The 18,391-nt window shown below is 36.8% G+C and overlaps 3 protein-coding genes across 3 annotated transcripts; all 3 read left to right on the top strand.

Annotated features, from left to right (window-relative positions):
* The first annotated feature begins 609 nt into the window (after positions 1 to 609).
* Positions 610 to 4,676, top strand: LOC131313858 (uncharacterized). The gene is made up of 8 exons (XM_058342356.1): positions 610 to 700; positions 1,504 to 1,636; positions 1,854 to 2,293; positions 2,340 to 2,935; positions 3,038 to 3,106; positions 3,309 to 3,818; positions 3,896 to 4,372; positions 4,467 to 4,676. The coding sequence occupies exons 1-8, from the start codon at positions 610 to 612 to the stop codon at positions 4,674 to 4,676; spliced, it is 2,526 nt and encodes an 841-aa protein (XP_058198339.1).
* Positions 4,677 to 9,592: 4,916 nt separating this feature from the next.
* On the top strand, positions 9,593 to 10,281 carry LOC131314776 (probable histone H2B.1). The gene has a single exon (XM_058343622.1). It carries the CDS (start codon positions 9,686 to 9,688, stop codon positions 10,130 to 10,132), a length of 447 nt encoding a protein of 148 aa, XP_058199605.1. The 5' UTR covers positions 9,593 to 9,685; the 3' UTR covers positions 10,133 to 10,281.
* Positions 10,282 to 12,436: 2,155 nt separating this feature from the next.
* Positions 12,437 to 16,916, top strand: LOC131313857 (uncharacterized). Its single transcript, XM_058342355.1, has 6 exons — positions 12,437 to 12,818; positions 12,894 to 12,926; positions 13,087 to 13,173; positions 13,694 to 13,840; positions 14,158 to 14,237; positions 16,311 to 16,916. Exons 1-6 carry the CDS (start codon positions 12,510 to 12,512, stop codon positions 16,756 to 16,758), a joined length of 1,104 nt encoding a protein of 367 aa, XP_058198338.1. The 5' UTR covers positions 12,437 to 12,509; the 3' UTR covers positions 16,759 to 16,916.
* Positions 16,917 to 18,391: the final 1,475 nt, after the last annotated feature.

Here is an 18,391-nt window from a genome sequence, read left to right as displayed (position 1 = left end):
TCAAATATCAATGTCAGACACATGAACGCGTTGCAAAAAGAATTGCAAGATGAATGGTAAAAAAAATTAGAGTTGAACCTTACAATTTATGGAACAGAAAGTAACTTATTCACATATATCTCAATATCCGATAATACTTATTTTCCGTAGACTTGTAGTTCATTGTTTGTCTTACGAGGTGAACCCTTCGGATTATAGTTGTACACTTGAGAACTGGACAAAACTTGAGACCATGTAGGGGTATGGAAGGATGGTGAATGGAGAGGAACTCATCCCACAGGCGACGACGAGTCTTGATAACTTGTCAAGGTTTTATTTGGTCATTCTTATGATGTTAGCATTAACCGGGACAAAATTAGGCGTTGTTTGATAAAATTGTAAATAAAAACTCAAAAGGTAAGGAGTAAAATCTAGTAAGTGATTAGTAAATTTTTTTAAGCTAAAAAATTGCTTTATAAAATTAGTTAGAGCTGAATTAAGGAAAGTGGTTGATACGAAGATAAAAAAAATTGACATACTATTTGAAATTGTTCTCTCTTTTTTTAGTGTTACTGATGGTTGATATGTGTTTGTTGTGGCAGTGGAGGATTGGTGATGGAGAGGTAGTGAATGAATGTGGTGGTGTGGTGGACCTACGGCAGTGATGATGGATGGTCGTGGTGGCAAATGGTGGTTGTAGCAGAGGTGGCGTTGATGGAAGGTCGATAGTGACGTTGGCGGAGAGATGATGATAATAATGGGAGTGTGATAGTGGTAGCGGTGAAAGTATGCAAGGCCGGTCCAACCCCAAGAGGCCTGGGCCTTGAACATTTCAAAAAGGCCAAATTTTAGGGACACTTCACTAATTTTTCCATTTTGGCTTGACTAGAAGTCTTTTTGGGCCCTATAGAAGGAAAAAAAAGGTCCATTCCAATTAAAATCCAGCTATGACCCACACGGATCTGTAAGAGCCTAAAAAATGCTCGGTGGTTTTTTTGTAAATAGGAGATCTAAATGGTCTTTAATTCAAAACCCTTCTCTGACACCATCTCACGATTTTTCCCAAAAAATAAATAAATAAACGAAGAAAAAAGGAAGAACGAACGAACGGATAATCGATTCTCTCACGTTTTGCCCTGAAATTGAAGACTTGGGTCTGTTGGTGATATCACTTTCACGGTTTCACCAAACGAAGGGGGAGCTGACGAACTGGGAAGGGCACTGCCGCACTGTGTTCGAGACTTTGAGCTCGGGGTATTTATTTATTTTTTGATTGGAGCTTCAAGTTTCAACAGTAGGTCTCTCTTTAATTAAGTTCAGTTGTGTTAAACTGCCGAACTGGGAAGGGTCGAAGGGCACTGTCGCACTATGTTGAAGTTTGTAATTTTTTTTTGTTTGATCAGATGAAGTTTGTAATTTAATATTGCTTATGAGAACATTGAGAAGTGAGACTCTTTTTAATTAAGTTTAGTTGAGTAGTGATAGTGATATTAAGGTTTTTTTTATTCTCCAGTTGAAATGCAGGACCAGTATATACTAGTATAATACACACTACGGAGTCTTATAGTATATCTCTCATTCGCTTGCGACTTGCGAGGCTTCAAATCGGTAAGTATTTTCTTCTTATGCAGAGCCCTGGCTGGTGGTGCTTAGATTTGTACGTATGTTGTTAAATACAGAGCCCTGGCTGGTGGTGCTTAGATTTGTACTTATGTTGTTAAATGCAGAGCCCTGGCTGGTGGTGCTTAGTTTTGTGCTGATTTAGTTGGCATTGGTTGGTGTGCTTAAATTTTAAAATATCTAATTATCTTATTACCGGTTAATGCATCATTAATAATAATGTTATAATGTCTCTTTTTTTAACTCTTACTTAGGTGTATCATGCCTCATAAACGTCAACTATCTCATCATCAGAAAAGAATAAAGAAGCAAAAAATAGAAGTATTAATAAATTCTCGAAAATGGGCCATTAAAAAGTTCTTTTCAAGTAACGAAAATGTACAAAACTCAGTCGAAGAAAATGAAGATTTGGTGATTGATTTCGCTGAAAACTTGGTTAATGAAGAACAAGTAGAAGAAGAATGTGAGGATTTGGAGGGTGAGGAAGCCTATCAACATGTCAATGAGAGCAATAATGAAAGTTCGAGGGATGTCAAACAAAATGAAGACTTTAATGTTGAATGCGCTCTTGTGAACATTAATGATCCATGTAATTGGGATAACATTGATCAAAAATTAAGGGACTTATTAGTTCAAAGAGGCCCCGTAAGAAGAAATGATGATGCTACCTTTCCTAAAGATGACAACGAGAAGAGTAAACATTTTTCTTCTGTGCACTATATTCGCCATTTACTCAATAGAGAAATATGATAGAAAATGGCTAGTATACTCGAAGTCTTTGAAGAGAGTATTTTGCTTCTGTTGCAAATTATTCAAGAATGAAGGAAACAAGACTCGATTGGCTAATGATGAATTTCAAGACTGGAAAAATATTGGTGATAGGCTTAAAGGTCATGAAACTAATTGGGAGCACCTCACTTGCATGAACAAATGGATTGAGTTGGAGAGAAGATTTCAGAAGAATCAAACAATTGACAAAAGTATTCAAGAACGAATCATTAAAGAGAGGGAACATTGGAGAGGGGTATTACTGAGAGAAATTGCTCTTGTGGAAGCATTTGCGCAGAATAATCTACCGTTTTGTGGAGAAAATGAGAAGATTTACCAAAAGAATAATAGAATTTTTTTATGTTTTATTCAAATGATGGAAAAATTTGATCTAATAATGCAAGAGCACTTGAGGCGAATTGATAAAGGTGAGATTCATAACCATTATCTCAGTCACAAAATTAAGAACAAGTTGATACAGATGTTAGCTGCAGAAGTAAAGAGTAAAATTGTTGCAATAATCCAAAAAGCTAAATATTATTCAGTTATACTTGATTGTACCCCGGATGTAAGTCATCAAGAATAAATGTCGTTTGTCGTACGATGTGTGGATATTTCAACAAGTCCAATAGAGGTGAGTGTGAGTGAGTTCTTTTTAGAATTTTTGAAGTTGGATAACACAACGGGATTGGGGCTATTTTGCGCACTTCAAGAAGTATTAGCCTTCAGCTTGATATTGGTTAAGGGGACAAGATTATGATAATGGCTCTAACATGAAAGGAAAAAATAAGGGTGTGCAAACAAGGGTACTTGAAGTAAATCCAAGAGCATTCTATACGTCATGTGGTTGTCATAGTCTCAATCTTATTTTTTGTGATATGGCCAACTCTTGTTCTAAAGCAAAAACATTCTTTGAAGTGGTACAACGTTTATATGTGTAGTTTTTCTCTTCAATCCCACGGTGGGCAATTTTAAAAGACAATTTGAAAGATGTGAAGGGTCTCACGCTTAAGCCATTGTCACAAACACATTGGGAAAGTCGCACTAAAAGCATCAAGTCGATAAGATACCATCCCTTAAAACTAAGAGGTGCTTTGGCAGACTTGGTGAACGACACAACAGAGTCAATAGCACAAAGTGAAGCTAAATCCCTTGCAAAGATCGAACTTAAGAATTTTGAGTTCTTGTTTGCCATGGCTATTTGCTACAAGTTGTTGTTTGTTGTTAACATTGTGAGCAAGTTTCTTCAAAGTGAAGACATGCACATAGACCAAGCTATCGAGAAGATAAAAGGCCTTATTGATTATTTTGAGAACTACAGAAAAGTTGGTTTTGTGGAGGCAATGGTTGATGCTTCTGAAATGACGAATGAACTGGAGATTGAACCTAAATTTGTTGAAAAGTGCATCATTCAAAGAAAGAATCAATTTGATGAAGATGTTAGGGACGAGGTGACACACTCTGCTAAAGAATCAATGAAAATTACTTTTTGGTAATTGTGGATAAAGCTCTTTCTTCCTTCAAATAGAGGTTCCAACAATTTGAAGTGTATGAGAAAAATTTTGATTTCATGTTTGATTTGGAAAAGGCGAGTTCGAGTGATGAATGCTTGAAAAATCATTGTACCAACCTTGAAGAAGTTTTAAAGCATGGCAGAGTTTCCGATATTGATGGGAGAGATTTGTTTGTGAAGTTAAAATGCTTGAAACAAGTATTGCCAAGAGGAGTGCAGAAACTAATTGAAGTGCTCAATTTTATCAAACTTATGGTAGACTCTTTCCCAAATGCATGGAATGCGTATAGAGTGCTTTTGACTATACCGGTTATTGTTGCCACGGGAGAAAAAAACTTTTCAAAGTTGAAGTTGATCAAAAATTACCTTCGATCTACCATGTCACAAGAAAAACTAAATGGGTTAGCCATGTTATCAATTGAAAATGACTTGGTGAAAGAGGTGGATTATACAAATTTAATTGATAATTTTGCTTCTAGAAATGCAAGACGAGTAATATTCAAGTGATACTCATTCGTTCTTGAGATAATATGTATTTGCCTATTTGAAGACTTTGTATTTTGTGTTTGTATGTAACAATTAGTAGAACTTTATATTGGTTTGGCTTTCTTATATTGTGATTGTTGCAGTAAAAATTGTTAAGTATTTACTCTTTAAGGGCACACTTTTTTTATTGGCCTTGGGCATTAAAAACTCTTGGGCCAGCCCTGAAAGTATGGTAACAATGGTTGCTTGGTGGTGGAGGCTTGCAATGATGGTAGTGAATGGTAGTGCAATTGTGGTGATAGAGAAATAGAGATGTGGATGATTGCAAAGACGAGAGATTAATGTGTTGAGTTATTAGCCAAGGAAAGTGATAAAAAGACATAAAACATGCGTTTTAGTTATAAAAAAGGAAAAATAAAAAAGATGTGGTTTGGGCCAACGGTGTTTGAATAAGAAGAGTTGAATTGGGTTTGTTCTTGGGCCATCAATGCTATGGGATTAAATGACGGGCCGGTGCTAAATTTCGAGTTCATAGTCCACGAAATCCCATGCGCTATATGTGTAATGCTTTATAGGTCCTGCGGGTCCTTCCCGAAAACCTCCCACGTGCTCTACCCATTCTTGCACTCATTTAATGCACGCTGACACAAAGCGTGCGCGCTCTCTCTCATGCATGTGTCGCTTTAGTCTTCTGACTGCTCCTCTAAAGCATGCCCAGTCTTTGCAATGGAAAAGTGGAAAGATAAAGGTTGTGTTTGGTTGAGAGTTTAGTTTAGTTTAGTTTTGGTAGTGGGTGGAGAGAGAAATAGAGTAATGATTGAAGATAGGGATAATGATTGGAGAGAGATAGAGAGAGATGGGAAAGTAATAATTGAAAAAATAGGGTAATGATTGAAGAAAAAAATAGGGTAATGATTGAAAACAAAACTAAAACTAAAACTAAACCGCGAAACGAACAAAGCAGTACCTATCATTAGGGTGGGTTCCAGAGACCTTCTTATATTATAAGTACTTATTTTGAAACTTCTCAAAGAAAAATAAGAAGGGTTATTCTACAAAGCCCAAATAAGTAGGTAATTCACATTTTCAAACTCGAAAGTAATGTACATGAAAAATAAAATTTCAATTTTTTTTTGCACCGTATAAAAATCTCAATGAAATCTATCAAATAAGATCCATATTTAACAAAATTATTTGTGTAAGCACATAATTTTTGAGTTTGAAATTATTTTTTTTAAAAATAAATACTTATTTTTCCTTTTGTGGAACTTGCCTTATTATTAGACAAAAAATAAGTACTTATATACATTCTGAAACGGAGCCTTGTCTGGCTCAGCTAAGTACTCTCTCTCTCTCTCTCTCTCTCTCTCTCTCTCTCATGCGTCATTTCCTCTCTGTCTCTCTCTCTCCCTTTTTTATTTAAAATCTAATAATGTCTTTAACATTTTTTTTAAATATTTGCTTTTATAAAATTTATATTTTTAATATACTCGGCAAGATGTATCTAACAAGACTAATATTGAATGTAAAATTATGTGTATAAAAAAATAATTAACACTATTAATTAACAATATTAATCACTACTAATTAACAGTGTTTCACAATGTAAATTCCCAATTAATATTGTTCATTTCATAATGCATTTTAAGGTCTATGTGTACAAAAAGGTTATTTTGATGCCTTACACATGGGTCTCAATTAGGCTGTGGTGGGGATGACCTAGTGGAGCCCTATTTCAATGTAAACAAAAACAAGTTTCAAAATCTATTGCCAATACTTTTTTGGTGAGGGTGACGTGTAGAGAGAGAGAGAGAGAGAGATGGATAGAAGGGAGAGTGGAATGACGCGCCAAGAGTGGGAGAGAGAGGCGCTCGGGTTCCAAAGGAACTAGTCAGTTATGAAAATTTGGAATTATGCGCCAAGGACTTACTCGGCTACAATTCTGTCAGGGGGGACTGGTTGGAAAGAACCCCTTTACTTGAATTGGGTCACAATAAATGGATTTGGGCTTGAGGTATTAAAGGAGGACTAAATATGGTTCGGTCCAGGTCAAAATTAGGTGACAGAACCAATCAATTTATCAACATTTATAATTCACAATTAATCTAATGAATTGAATTGGTTTAAAGTGTTGACGGAGACGAAGTACGCAATGTAATAACGCATAAAACATCATGGTTCTTACATAAATTAGGTGACAAAGTTAAACGCAAATTTTTCTTCCAATCCTATCTAGCTCCTTGTAGAGACCCGTAAAATCTTAATTATTGAAATATTTATTAATTGGCTAATTAGAAGAAAATGGCTTATTTGGTGGTTATTTGAATTGAGGACTAAAGTGAAAGAATTGAGACTTTAGAGAGTGTGAGTGTGATAACAAGATATATGGGTATAAAAAGGGAGTGTGTAGTGTGTAGAAGATCATTTTCTCCCATCTCTCTCTCTCTCTCTTTCTCATCCGTCCTTCTTTCCCTCTCTTGGCTCACACTCTCTCTCACAAAACTCTCATTCAATCTCACAAAACCTTTAAGAATCAACCTCCTTCCGGCCTTCCATTTGCATTCTTGAGCTCGGAGATCCTTGGGTCGAGCTTGAATCGAAGTTTTGAGATTCAAAGAGGCTAGGGCTCGTTCAAATCGCTTGAATCTCAGCTATTGTTGCGAGGTAGGGACTTCTTTACCCTTTTTATGTGTTTATATGTTGATTTGGTGTAGAATCAAGTCTTGGATCGTTGGATTTTGTTGTTGTGTTTGCCCTTGAAATTCTGCAGAATCGCTACTCGAAACTCTGTTGTATCGATATGACTTATGTGTTGTGCCAATACTACAAAGTTATCTTTCAGGACAGGTAATGTTGTATCGATACAACATTGGTGCGTATCGATACCAGGACCTTAAGTCCAGTTTTGCTCATGTTACTTCTCCGTCGATTGTTTTGACCCCTAACCACTTCTAAGCCCTTTTGGACACCTACTAACCTACATCAAGCATGTCTAATTGACTTCCTTTGATTATTCGATGTTATTCTTGTTCTGTTGGTCTTCCGTTAGTGAGAAACGAATAAGGAATTACTTAGTTAAAACGTCGTTTAAGTGCATACTATTAATTGTTCATGGCGCATTTGTGATAACGTTGACATATTGTACGATGTTTCGTCTATGAATGTGATCATGGGGGAGCCTTAATTTGCATATTGTATGAGAAGATACTTGATTGGGTCGGAAGTTGGTTTAGGGAGTCTCGTAACGCAAGGGGTGGTAATACGGAGACTTAGACGAGTTTCGTGACGCAATGGGTGGTAATACGGTAACCTGAGGCGTTAGGGATCACCGTGACGCAAAGGGTGACAACACGGTAATCCTCGTAGTGTTATACGGTAAAGCAATGGGTGAAAATACTGAATATAGGAATTTGGGTTAGCGAGTCGAGTTGAGATGATAGAGTGCATATGAAATATGCGACTATTTGTAATAATGGCATATGTTTGAATGATCGAATTGAATGTCGATACACCAATGAGTCAATTGTTATCTCCTACTTGAACTACGTCTCATTGTCCTCTCATTTGCACTTATCATCATATTTACATATAAGATTGATAAAGATTTTTCTACTGAGCTAGTGTAGCTCAACCTAATCTTTCTTTTCAAGATAAAATGCCGGACAATAGATTGCATGCATTTGTGTGCTTGGACATGAAGACTTTTGGGGAGCTAATTTTGCTTTATTTACTTAAACATCTTGTAATGACTTTCTTTTGGCAAAGATGAGTTTGTAATTAATTGTTCTTGAATTCCTTTTGACTAAAAAGTTTGTAATATTTTAAACAGGTTCGTACTCGTATATAAGTTGATTTGGGCATGGTGCCAAGATTGTAATCATCTAAACTTGGAAACTTATTTGTAAAGTTAAATAGTTGAGAACTCTTTTGGGTATTACTTATGATATGCGATGATTATTTATTAAAAAATCTTATTTATTTATGTTGAAAATCTACAGTGTGACACTCCTAAAGTGGTTCATACGTTATATACCATCATTATTATCTTAAGAGCATCTTCAATGGGCTTCTAAACACGCTTATAGCTAGAGTTGCTAATTTATTTAGAGAAATTGTACATCCATTTTTATACTTCAATGGGCTCCCTAAATATGCTACTTTTTGTCTATAGGCATTAGAAGTGAGTACACGGCTCCTAAATCTAGCAATCCACATAAAAAAGAGCCAAGAGATAGAGGGAGAGGATAAATACTTTATTTTTATCTTATTTACATACCATGTTTTATCCACTTTAACGGAGATAGAATAATTATTCCATTGGAGCACCCCTTCACTCCTAAATCAGGAATTCATAGCAAACAAAATTGGGTCTTGATTATGCTTATGTGTCCATCTTAGAATTCTTTTTTAAGAGCCATTTAGCGGGTGTACTTAAGTTGAACTCGTATTTTTAGGACGTTTGTTTGGACCAATAAAAGATAGAAAAGGATAAAAAGAGATAAAGAGATTTTGGTATCTCAATTCAGTTCAATATGTATCTACAAGACAAAAAAAGATAGAGGAATATATAAAAGAAAAAAGATTAACGACTGTATTTACAAAAAATACAGAAACATTGGAGACAAACTATAGTCACGTTATCATTCGCCGTTGCTCTAGATTGTCATTCTCTGCTTGGGTTTTCAATTATTGCTTTTCTAGATTTTAATAGTTTGACTTGTAATCATTGCGAATGATATTTAATATATGCGTTTATTTTTTAAGCATATAAGGGTTTCTCTTGTCAAGTCATATCACAACAAAATAAAATGTGACATATCGCAATAAAGTTAAATTTTGGTATAATTACGTATATTTAGGATTTCTAGCAAAAAACTGGAGTATATTTTGGTTAACCCGCGCTTTGTTGTGTAACCTGTTTTTTTTATCTTCAAGGAATAACAAAACAAAAGCGAAATTAGCGCAGCACTTTTAAATCCCTCAAAATTCCACGTCATCGATCCAAGTGTCTCAGAAATTCTACCAATGATACGAGACCATGCCGCTACAGAATATTTTAAGCCGGGCCCCCCAATCTTCATCCACATATCCTTTCCGAGCCGTCGATTTCCACTTCAAAACCAAAGAAAATCGACGGTAATATCGACAGACAGCTCACCTATCCGTGCCAACTAAAATCCTCCAATCAAAACACAAGAAGCGCACCTATAAATACAAACCTGCATTCTGTTCCTTTCCCCACACCACAACCGTCTCTTGCTTTCCTCTGTCTCTTTCCACAATCCCAAACATTCCCAAGTACTCTCTCTCCTAATTTCAATGGCACCCAAGGCCGAGAAGAAGCCCGCAGAGAAGAAGCCGGCGGAGGAGAAGAAGACCGCCGCAGCCGAGAAGGCCCCGGCGGAGAAGAAGCCCAAGGCGGGGAAGAAGCTGCCCAAGGATGCCTCCGCCGCCGCTGGCGAGAAGAAGAAGAAGAGGTCGAAGAAGAGCGTGGAGACGTACAAGATCTACATCTTCAAGGTGCTGAAGCAGGTCCACCCGGACATCGGGATCTCGAGCAAGGCCATGGGGATCATGAACAGCTTCATCAACGATATATTCGAGAAGCTGGCCCAGGAGGCGTCCAGGCTGGCCAGGTACAACAAGAAGCCCACCATCACTTCTCGGGAGATACAGACGGCGGTGAGGCTTGTGCTGCCCGGCGAGTTGGCCAAGCACGCCGTGTCCGAGGGGACAAAGGCCGTGACGAAGTTTACTAGTTCTTGAATTTGGGGGTGGGGATTAGGGTTAGGGTTTCGTTTTGGTAATTCCTGTTGTTATGCTTTGTTTTTTCTGTTGGATCTTGAATGGAATAGGACGCTGGCGTGTAAGTACTGATGCATTATGGAATGGAAATGAATTTACTTTACTATGTATATTGGTTTCGTTTTTCACATTCGCATGTTTGAATCAGTCTTCTGTTACGGGTTTACAGGATGCTTCCTAATTGTTCCCTGATCTTCTCAATTCTGGATATTGGATTTGAGGCCAGTTTTGTTTAGATAAGCAATGGAGTTTCCAATAGTTCAAATGCTGTGGAATTTTGAAATGAGTTATTCGTTTGGGGTTTTTACAATTGGGAATTAAGTTGAAGTAATTTAATTTGCACTTTTATTTTTAATTCATAAAAGGAGATAAGTCTTTTTTGCAAAAACGGGAGTAAACCCTTTTGGTTCTAACTTCCATGGTTCAACCAATCCATTTTGAAAAACATAATTTGCATTTTGCCGATTTGATAAACGATAATGGGAAAAAATCAATATGAACTTTTTTTTATTTGTTCCGTGCATGGAGTGGGTACAATCTTAGTAGCAACAAGTGTTTTGATATTACTATGGACTTGCAAGGGACTTTCACTTCTTGAATAATGAACTGATTTTCACTTCTTGAAAATTAGAGGGTGTTCCGGTATTTTGGAAAAGGAACTTTTAGAAAAGAAAGGTAATTTTAAACTCAAAAATTATATATTTATACAAATAATTTTTCTATTAATATGAATTTTATTTGATAGATTTTATTGAGATCTTTTAATCGGTGAAAAAAAGTTGAAAATTTATTTTTCATTATTTTTGAAATTACATTTTTTTTTTAAAAAAAAGATTTAAAAAGAAAGCGGAACACCCAGTCAGATTGATCCATTCACTTGATAATCAAAGAAACCTCTACCATAATGACATATACACGTAAAGAAAGAAAATAGGGTATAACACAAAAGTGAAAGACCATGAAAAGTGCAAGGAAACTTCACCCTTTATTATACTAGGAGTACTAGAGCCAATGTCCAACCGTCCACCAAATGCAAAAATTTAATCAAATTCTGGATTTTGGTTCATCACCATTGTGTTAACATACCAAGAACATTTTGGTGCATGAATCCACCGTACAAATAATTTGCATATCATTTTTGGGTAAGTTTTTTTGGAAAGGGTGTTTGCTTTGGTAATGTCCATATCATCACGAACACAAAAGTGTGATCTCATGGTTGTTTTCTTTAGAGATCAGCCCGTAAAATGAGCATGCAAGAGCATGCACAAGAGCCTCTTCATTCTCAAAATTTTAGCGCCTAAACTAGAGAGTTATCCTCGAGTACCCAATCTCTTTGCAGATTATGAAAACACTTTGAGCTAAGTATTGAAAAATTACTACAAAAACTCACTAGAAAACTCGAGGAATTGTAGTTGGGTTTAAACAAAAAATTACAGTATAGGATTTCCTTATTCTTGTATGAATTATTCATCTTTTTCCACCTAAACCGTAGAGCTTATCTATCTTATATAGGAGTATCTTGTTGTGCCTTGAGCGCAGTAGGCTGCTATGCCATCTGTTCGTGTTATATCCGTCGAGGTTGAAAATATAATTTGAAAAAACCAAGCCAATTAGATATCGGAACTCATGAATAAGCAAATCAAGTTTTTCTTCAACAAATGAATAGGAAATACACTTTGAATATGCACATCAAAATTATTTGATTTGATTAGTAGGCTATTGATGATCAAATTGTACATGTTTTTGAGCTTTGGACGGACATGAATGTACGACACATCAGAGCCCTCTAGTTTCATGTCTAGATGCTTGAATGGAACAACCAAAAGCATTGGGTTGTGGCCTGAATCACAAATCTTTCAAGATTTCTTCCACTGATCTTAGTAACAAATTTATTTTTATCGGAATATCAATTTCATTGGGTTCACAGAGTCAAGGTTCCCCTCAAAATTTTGAAGCCCTAGGGTTAAACAAGGCGCGTATTATTTTCATCTAGAAATACATCTGAAAATTTCGAAATCAAAAAAGGCGCAGTGCGCATCACATTCGTTTTTTCACTTTCATTAAGCCGCCAAAACCATCCCTCCGCCTTTTCAAACTTTTCAGCGTCGATTCAGATCCAATCAACGACTCACATCGAATCTAACCCCGCGACGCGGATCGACCCTATACGCCGTCCGATTCAAACCAAAACCAACGAGCGAGATCAACCCCCTTCCGAAGTCTACTTATCTATAAATTGCCCCCAAATTGGCCATCCATCTCAAATCAAGCATTCCATCGTCTTCCTTTCGAAACCCTAGAAATACATCAAATCTCTTTCTCTCAATCACTAGGAAAAATGTCTGGTCGCGGCAAGGGAGGCAAGGGACTGGGCAAGGGAGGAGCGAAGAGGCACAGGAAGGTGCTGAGGGACAACATCCAGGGCATCACCAAGCCCGCCATTCGCAGGCTCGCCAGGAGGGGCGGCGTGAAGAGGATCTCTGGGCTGATCTACGAGGAGACTCGTGGTGTTCTCAAGATCTTCTTGGAGAACGTCATTCGTGACGCCGTGACCTACACCGAGCATGCCAGGAGGAAGACGGTGACGGCCATGGACGTGGTCTATGCCCTCAAGAGGCAGGGAAGGACCCTCTATGGTTTCGGCGGTTAGGTTGTTTAGGAATTCCGATCCATCTGTAGCTATTGCAGTGTTCTCTTTCTATATGTCTACCTCTCCCTGTAGGATTGTTCTAACGGCACTTTAACGGTTTCTCGGGTTCTGTAATTTTCGTTGTTTACAAGTAATGGAGCACAAATTTCGTTTGCAGATTTCTTTCTCCTTATAGTTTGTGCTTCGTAATCTCCGTTTGGTTGCTAAGAATGGGGATGAACTTGATTTCTGAGCTTCGGTGCGTATATTTTTGTTTTGGATCCAGGTAAACTTGGGACCAGCGGTTCAGCACATTGATGGTTCATTTGTGCGATCTGAATTTTCTGCGTATCCCACAATCTTCTCTCAACCAGTATTTCTGCTGATTTCGTTTGATTTAACTATCTCTAAAACTTAAAACGTCTTCCAATATCATGTCATGATGATTAAATGATCTAAACAAGCAATTTTGCGTCCTTTGGACTTGGTTTTTCTGAAGTGGATTTGGATTAGTTATTAGAGCAAGTACACTAGATGAATAAAAATATATTTTTTACTATTTTATCTAAGAGAAATATAAAAAATAGTTTACACTAAATGAGCTAAAAGAGTAGTTAAAATGAATTTGTGAATAGTTGTTTTCTATTTTTATCTATGCATTATTTATACTCTTTTCTTTTTCTCTCTCCTCTCTTTAAACAATAAAGATAAGGAAAATGCTAGACAAACAACCACTTCCACACAACAACTCACACAACCGCTGACGTTATCATGATGTCATCGCAAAATGACGTCGTTTTGATAATTTAAAAAAATAAAAAATAAAAAAAACCCAGGTCGCGAACATAGCCCCTCTTCCCCTTTTCCCTTCTCCCTTCTCGTTCAAAATACAGACACAGAAGCGAGGGAGGGGCTCCCACCACCAGCGACCACCACAACCCCAGCTGCTCGACGGCCACCGCCAACCCCGGCTGCTCCCCCATCGCCGGCGACCGCCACCAGCACCGGCTTCTGGCACCCCGACGCTGTCCACGACGAAGGTCTCTCTCTCTCTCTCTCTCTCTCTCTCCTTGTTTCAGATTGATAGATTAATTACCCCCACTATCTACTCCTCATCCTTATCAATTAGAGGGTTTCAATTTGAGAAACCCTAAAATGTTGTGCTGCCAAACTAAAAAAAAAAAAACCTAATTCGAAAATTTTGAGAAACCCCTAATTTGAAATTTCTACCTTCTGGCCATGCTCCAAAAAAGTTGAAAAAAATGAAGTGTAGTTAACGTTCCTGGTTAGTGTGGACGATGTGAAGCTTTTCCTTGGTTGTTTGCTGTATGGAATTCGTTTCTCCATTCCTTATCAGTATAAGTTTTCACTGAAACAAGCAATCAAAAATGGAGGAAACGAGAAAGGGAAAGGGAAAGGGAAAAGGGGGGTTTCTCTGTTCCGAGACCTTCCTTTTTTTTTTTTTTTAAATTATCAAAACGACGTCGTTTTGCGCTGACATCAGCGGTTGTGTGAGTTGTTGTGTGGTAGTGGTTGTGTGTCTAGCATTTTCGTAAAGATAATAAAAAAATGAGTGAAAAATATATATTTTAATTGAAGTTAGGTAAAATATATAATATTGGTGTAGTGTTGAGAGAAATGTGGGTAGGTAAAATGAAAAAAATGTACTGTTGATTAGCATTTTTATATTTTCTTTAATGTGCATGTTCTTAAGAGGTATAGTTTTGGGAGATGGGTAATTAGGTGAGGCTTAGATTGGTTAAGAGTTGGTGCTTTAAATAGTGATTTGTTGAAAAAAAAATCGATTTTTTTTTATGCAAAAGTTGTATTAATATTATTTTTATGCTTTTGTTTTGCGGATCAGATAAACATCATGGGATGGAGGGAATAAATTTTATTCTAATTGTGTATTTAATCTCATAACCAACTTGAATTTTACCCAAATATTTATCTAAACTAATTGAGACTTAAATTTTGATGTCTATTTTCTCTCTTTTAAATTTACAACCGTGACATTAATAAATATTTGACTGAAATTTGGATAAACAATTGAGTGAGGGTTGGAATGCCCTAAGGAAGTAGGATTAGGCTCTGTTTAGATAAGAGAATCCAGTATTTATTTTTTGAATTAAAGGTGATATATTGGAAGAAAATGACTTAACTCATTAAGTGGGAAATAAGTATCTATGTAAGATGAGTTTTGGGGTATTGTTTATGGGGATAAAATAGTAGGAGTATTAATAATGGAATGTAGGCTTATATTGATGTGATTTTTTATAGAAAGGAGATCGAAAAGGACTCATTTAGGGTACTTGGTTTGGATGAGAGATAATAGTGGATAATGTAAAAATTTGTCAAATAACTCTTTTTCCCTTGTGCAGTATTAAACAAAAATTATTAATTAGATTAAATATATAATTGTAAAATCTAATAAAATTAATTAATTTTTCAAAAGTAAGAAATAATAATTTAGTTTACTAACAATTTAACTTTCCATCCCAATTTTATAGTCTCTCGTTCTATTTTAATCAGATAAAAAAATTAGTTATAATTTTAAATTGATAATGAATCTTATATCCAATATATATTTTGTTTGATCTATTTGATAGATCTCTATTAATCTTTAATACTCCTTCCGTCTCAAATTGGATGTCAATTTTTGATATTCGTGCCAATTTTAACTCTTTATATATCTTTCAATATGGATCTCAAAAAATATGCAATTTAGATCTTGTTTGATAGTTATCGATTAATTCTATTATACAAAGTTTTCAAACTCATAAAAAATATTATAGATTAAAAGATATAAGCGATGAAAAATGATACGAATTTCAAAAATTACAAATTTTTTTGGGACGAAGGAGTACCATGTTTTTACAATTACATAAAATATTATAAATTATAAGATATAATCAATTAGAAATTGACATGAACTCTCAAAAAGTACTGTTAAATTAGGACAAAGGAAGTAATTTATAATAAAAACTTTAAAAATTGTTTTTTAAAGTGCTATATTACTTTTTTTTATTATAAAATGTGAAATGTAAAAATGTTAAGTTTGGTTGGACATATTTTTGATAGCTTAGCTTTTTGTAGAATGGTTAATATTCAAATTTTCTTCTTTTGAATGGTTAGAAAACAAATTTTTTTTTTGGTTGAATTGTTGGGCTATCCAATTTTCTTTGTTTGAAGGGATAGTTTCCAAATTTTTTTTGGAATTGTTGGCTTATCCATTTTTTTTTACATTACGCACGTATTATTTTCATCTGAAAATTATATTCCGAAGTATCCAAAAGAAAGAAACAGATTTTGAAAATTTCGAAATCAAAAAGCGCAGCGCGCATCACATTTGTATTTTTTCGCTTTCATAAAACCGCCAAAACCATCCCTCCTTCTTTTCAAACTTTTCACCGTCGATTCAGAGCAAATCAACGACTCACATCGAATCTAACCACGCGACGCGGATCGACCTTATAAGCCGTCCGATTAAAACCAAAACCAACGAGCGAGATCAAACTCCTTCCGAATTCTACTTATCTATAAATTGCCCCCAAATTGGCCATCAATCTCAAATCAAGCATTCCATCGTCTTCCTGTCGAAACCCTAGAAATACATCAGATCTCTCTCTCTCAATCACTTGGAAAAATGTCTGGTCGCGGCAAGGGAGGCAAGGGGCTGGGAAAGGGAGGAGCGAAGAGGCACAGGAAGGTGCTGAGGGACAACATCCAGGGCATCACCAAGCCCGCCATTCGCAGGCTCGCCAGGAGGGGCGGCGTGAAGAGGATCTCTGGGTTGATCTACGAGGAGACCCGTGGTGTTCTCAAGATCTTCTTGGAGAACGTCATTCGTGACGCCGTGACCTACACCGAGCATGCCAGGAGGAAGACGGTGACGGCCATGGACGTGGTCTACGCCCTCAAGAGGCAGGGAAGGACCCTCTATGGCTTCGGCGGTTAGGTTTTCTAGGAATTCAGATATATCTGTAGCTATTGCAGTGTTCGCTCTCTATATGTCTTTCTCTCCCTGTAGGATTGTTCTTATGGTACTTTCAGCTTTCTAGGGTTATGTAATTCTTGTTGTTCACAAGAAGTAATGAAGCTTACATTTCGTTTGCAGATTTCTTTCTCCTTATATTTTGTGCTTCATAGTCTCCCTTTGATCTTAAGAATATTGATGAACTTTTTTCCTGTTTCTTTTTCTTCTGATCTGGGTAAACTAAGACCGGCGGTTCTGCACTTTGATGGTTCATCTGTGTGATTAGAAATTTCTACACACAAGTAGTATGATTTAACAAGACGTTCTATCAAAGATGATCATGGGAAAGGGAAGAAACATGTTGCGCTTTTCTTGTGATATTATCAATCTTTTCCCAATTATATTGTAAAATTAGTTGTAGGACATGAGCAGCTGAGGTTCTGCCCATAATTTTTGCTTAGATGTTGAGTTTAGTGGTTTTATTGGTTCGCTAACTGCTAAGATTGGGAAACAAGATAAACTTGAATAAATTGAAAGGACATATTGATGAACAGTGGTCGGAGGTATAACGCAAAAATCATGATTGGTTGATAACTATATACTTGTTCTTACCTCTGACATCTTCAATAGTAAGTTAGTAACATAAACAAGTTGAGTTCTTAGTTTTGCTTTTAGTAGGGACGTGAACATCTTTGCTTCTTTCGTTTAATTGCCTTTGTGAATATGTGATGCTTTAATTCTCCGGTGAAAAATTTAATCGCAGCCAAAGAAATTCGGGTGTTTTGGTTTCTTAAACTTGTTATTTATTGTCATCAGTTTATACTGGAGTCAAAAAAATTCTGGTCTCTCTTTGTGGCCTTTAGAGTTGTTGCTTCCTATACAACTATGTCATTAATAAACATTCCAAAAATGCTACAGGTACCGAAATTGGGGGACCGAAATCGGACCGACGGCCGCCGGCGGGCCGTCTCCGGCCACCGGACGGCCGATCCGAGCCGTCCAAAAATTCTAAAAAAAAAAACCGAGGGGGCCCACGCGGGAATCAACGTCATCCGAGGTGTGTAGGGTGCTTGATCGGAGCACCCCTTTTCGTGTGTATATACACATATACACATATACACACGAAAAGGGGTGCTCCGATCAAGCACCCTACACACCTCGGATGACGTTGATTCCCGCGTAAGCCCCCTCGGTTTTTTTTTTTAGAATTTTTGGACGGCTCGGATCGGCCGTCCGGTGGCCGGAGACGGCCCGCCGGCGGCCGTCGGTCCGATTTCGGTCCCCCAATTTCGGTACCTGTAGCAACACTCGTAGATGTAGTCTTCCTCTATATATTCTTATTTGTAGAGTATATAAGAACCTTAGATTGTTGATAGTATGTTTTGCCAAGAGGGGATTGGATTAAAATCACTTATTTCCATTTCGATTTCCACCGTTGCATTAAATGACTATTTGCCCAATGCATACTTGAGGCAGAGGATTAGTATTAAGAAAATAGGATAAGGTTACCTTACGAGTTTACAATTCCGTTTTTACAGACCTGTCACAAATGTCCATCAAGAGAAGGGGGGCGGGGGTTGGTAAATGGAGGGGAACAGAGTAAATAATTTTTTTT

The sequence above is a fragment of the Rhododendron vialii genome, chromosome 13a, assembly GCF_030253575.1.
Source record: "Rhododendron vialii isolate Sample 1 chromosome 13a, ASM3025357v1".
Lineage (NCBI taxonomy): Eukaryota > Viridiplantae > Streptophyta > Magnoliopsida > Ericales > Ericaceae > Rhododendron > Rhododendron vialii.
This window is presented reverse-complemented; position numbering and strand designations above follow the sequence as displayed.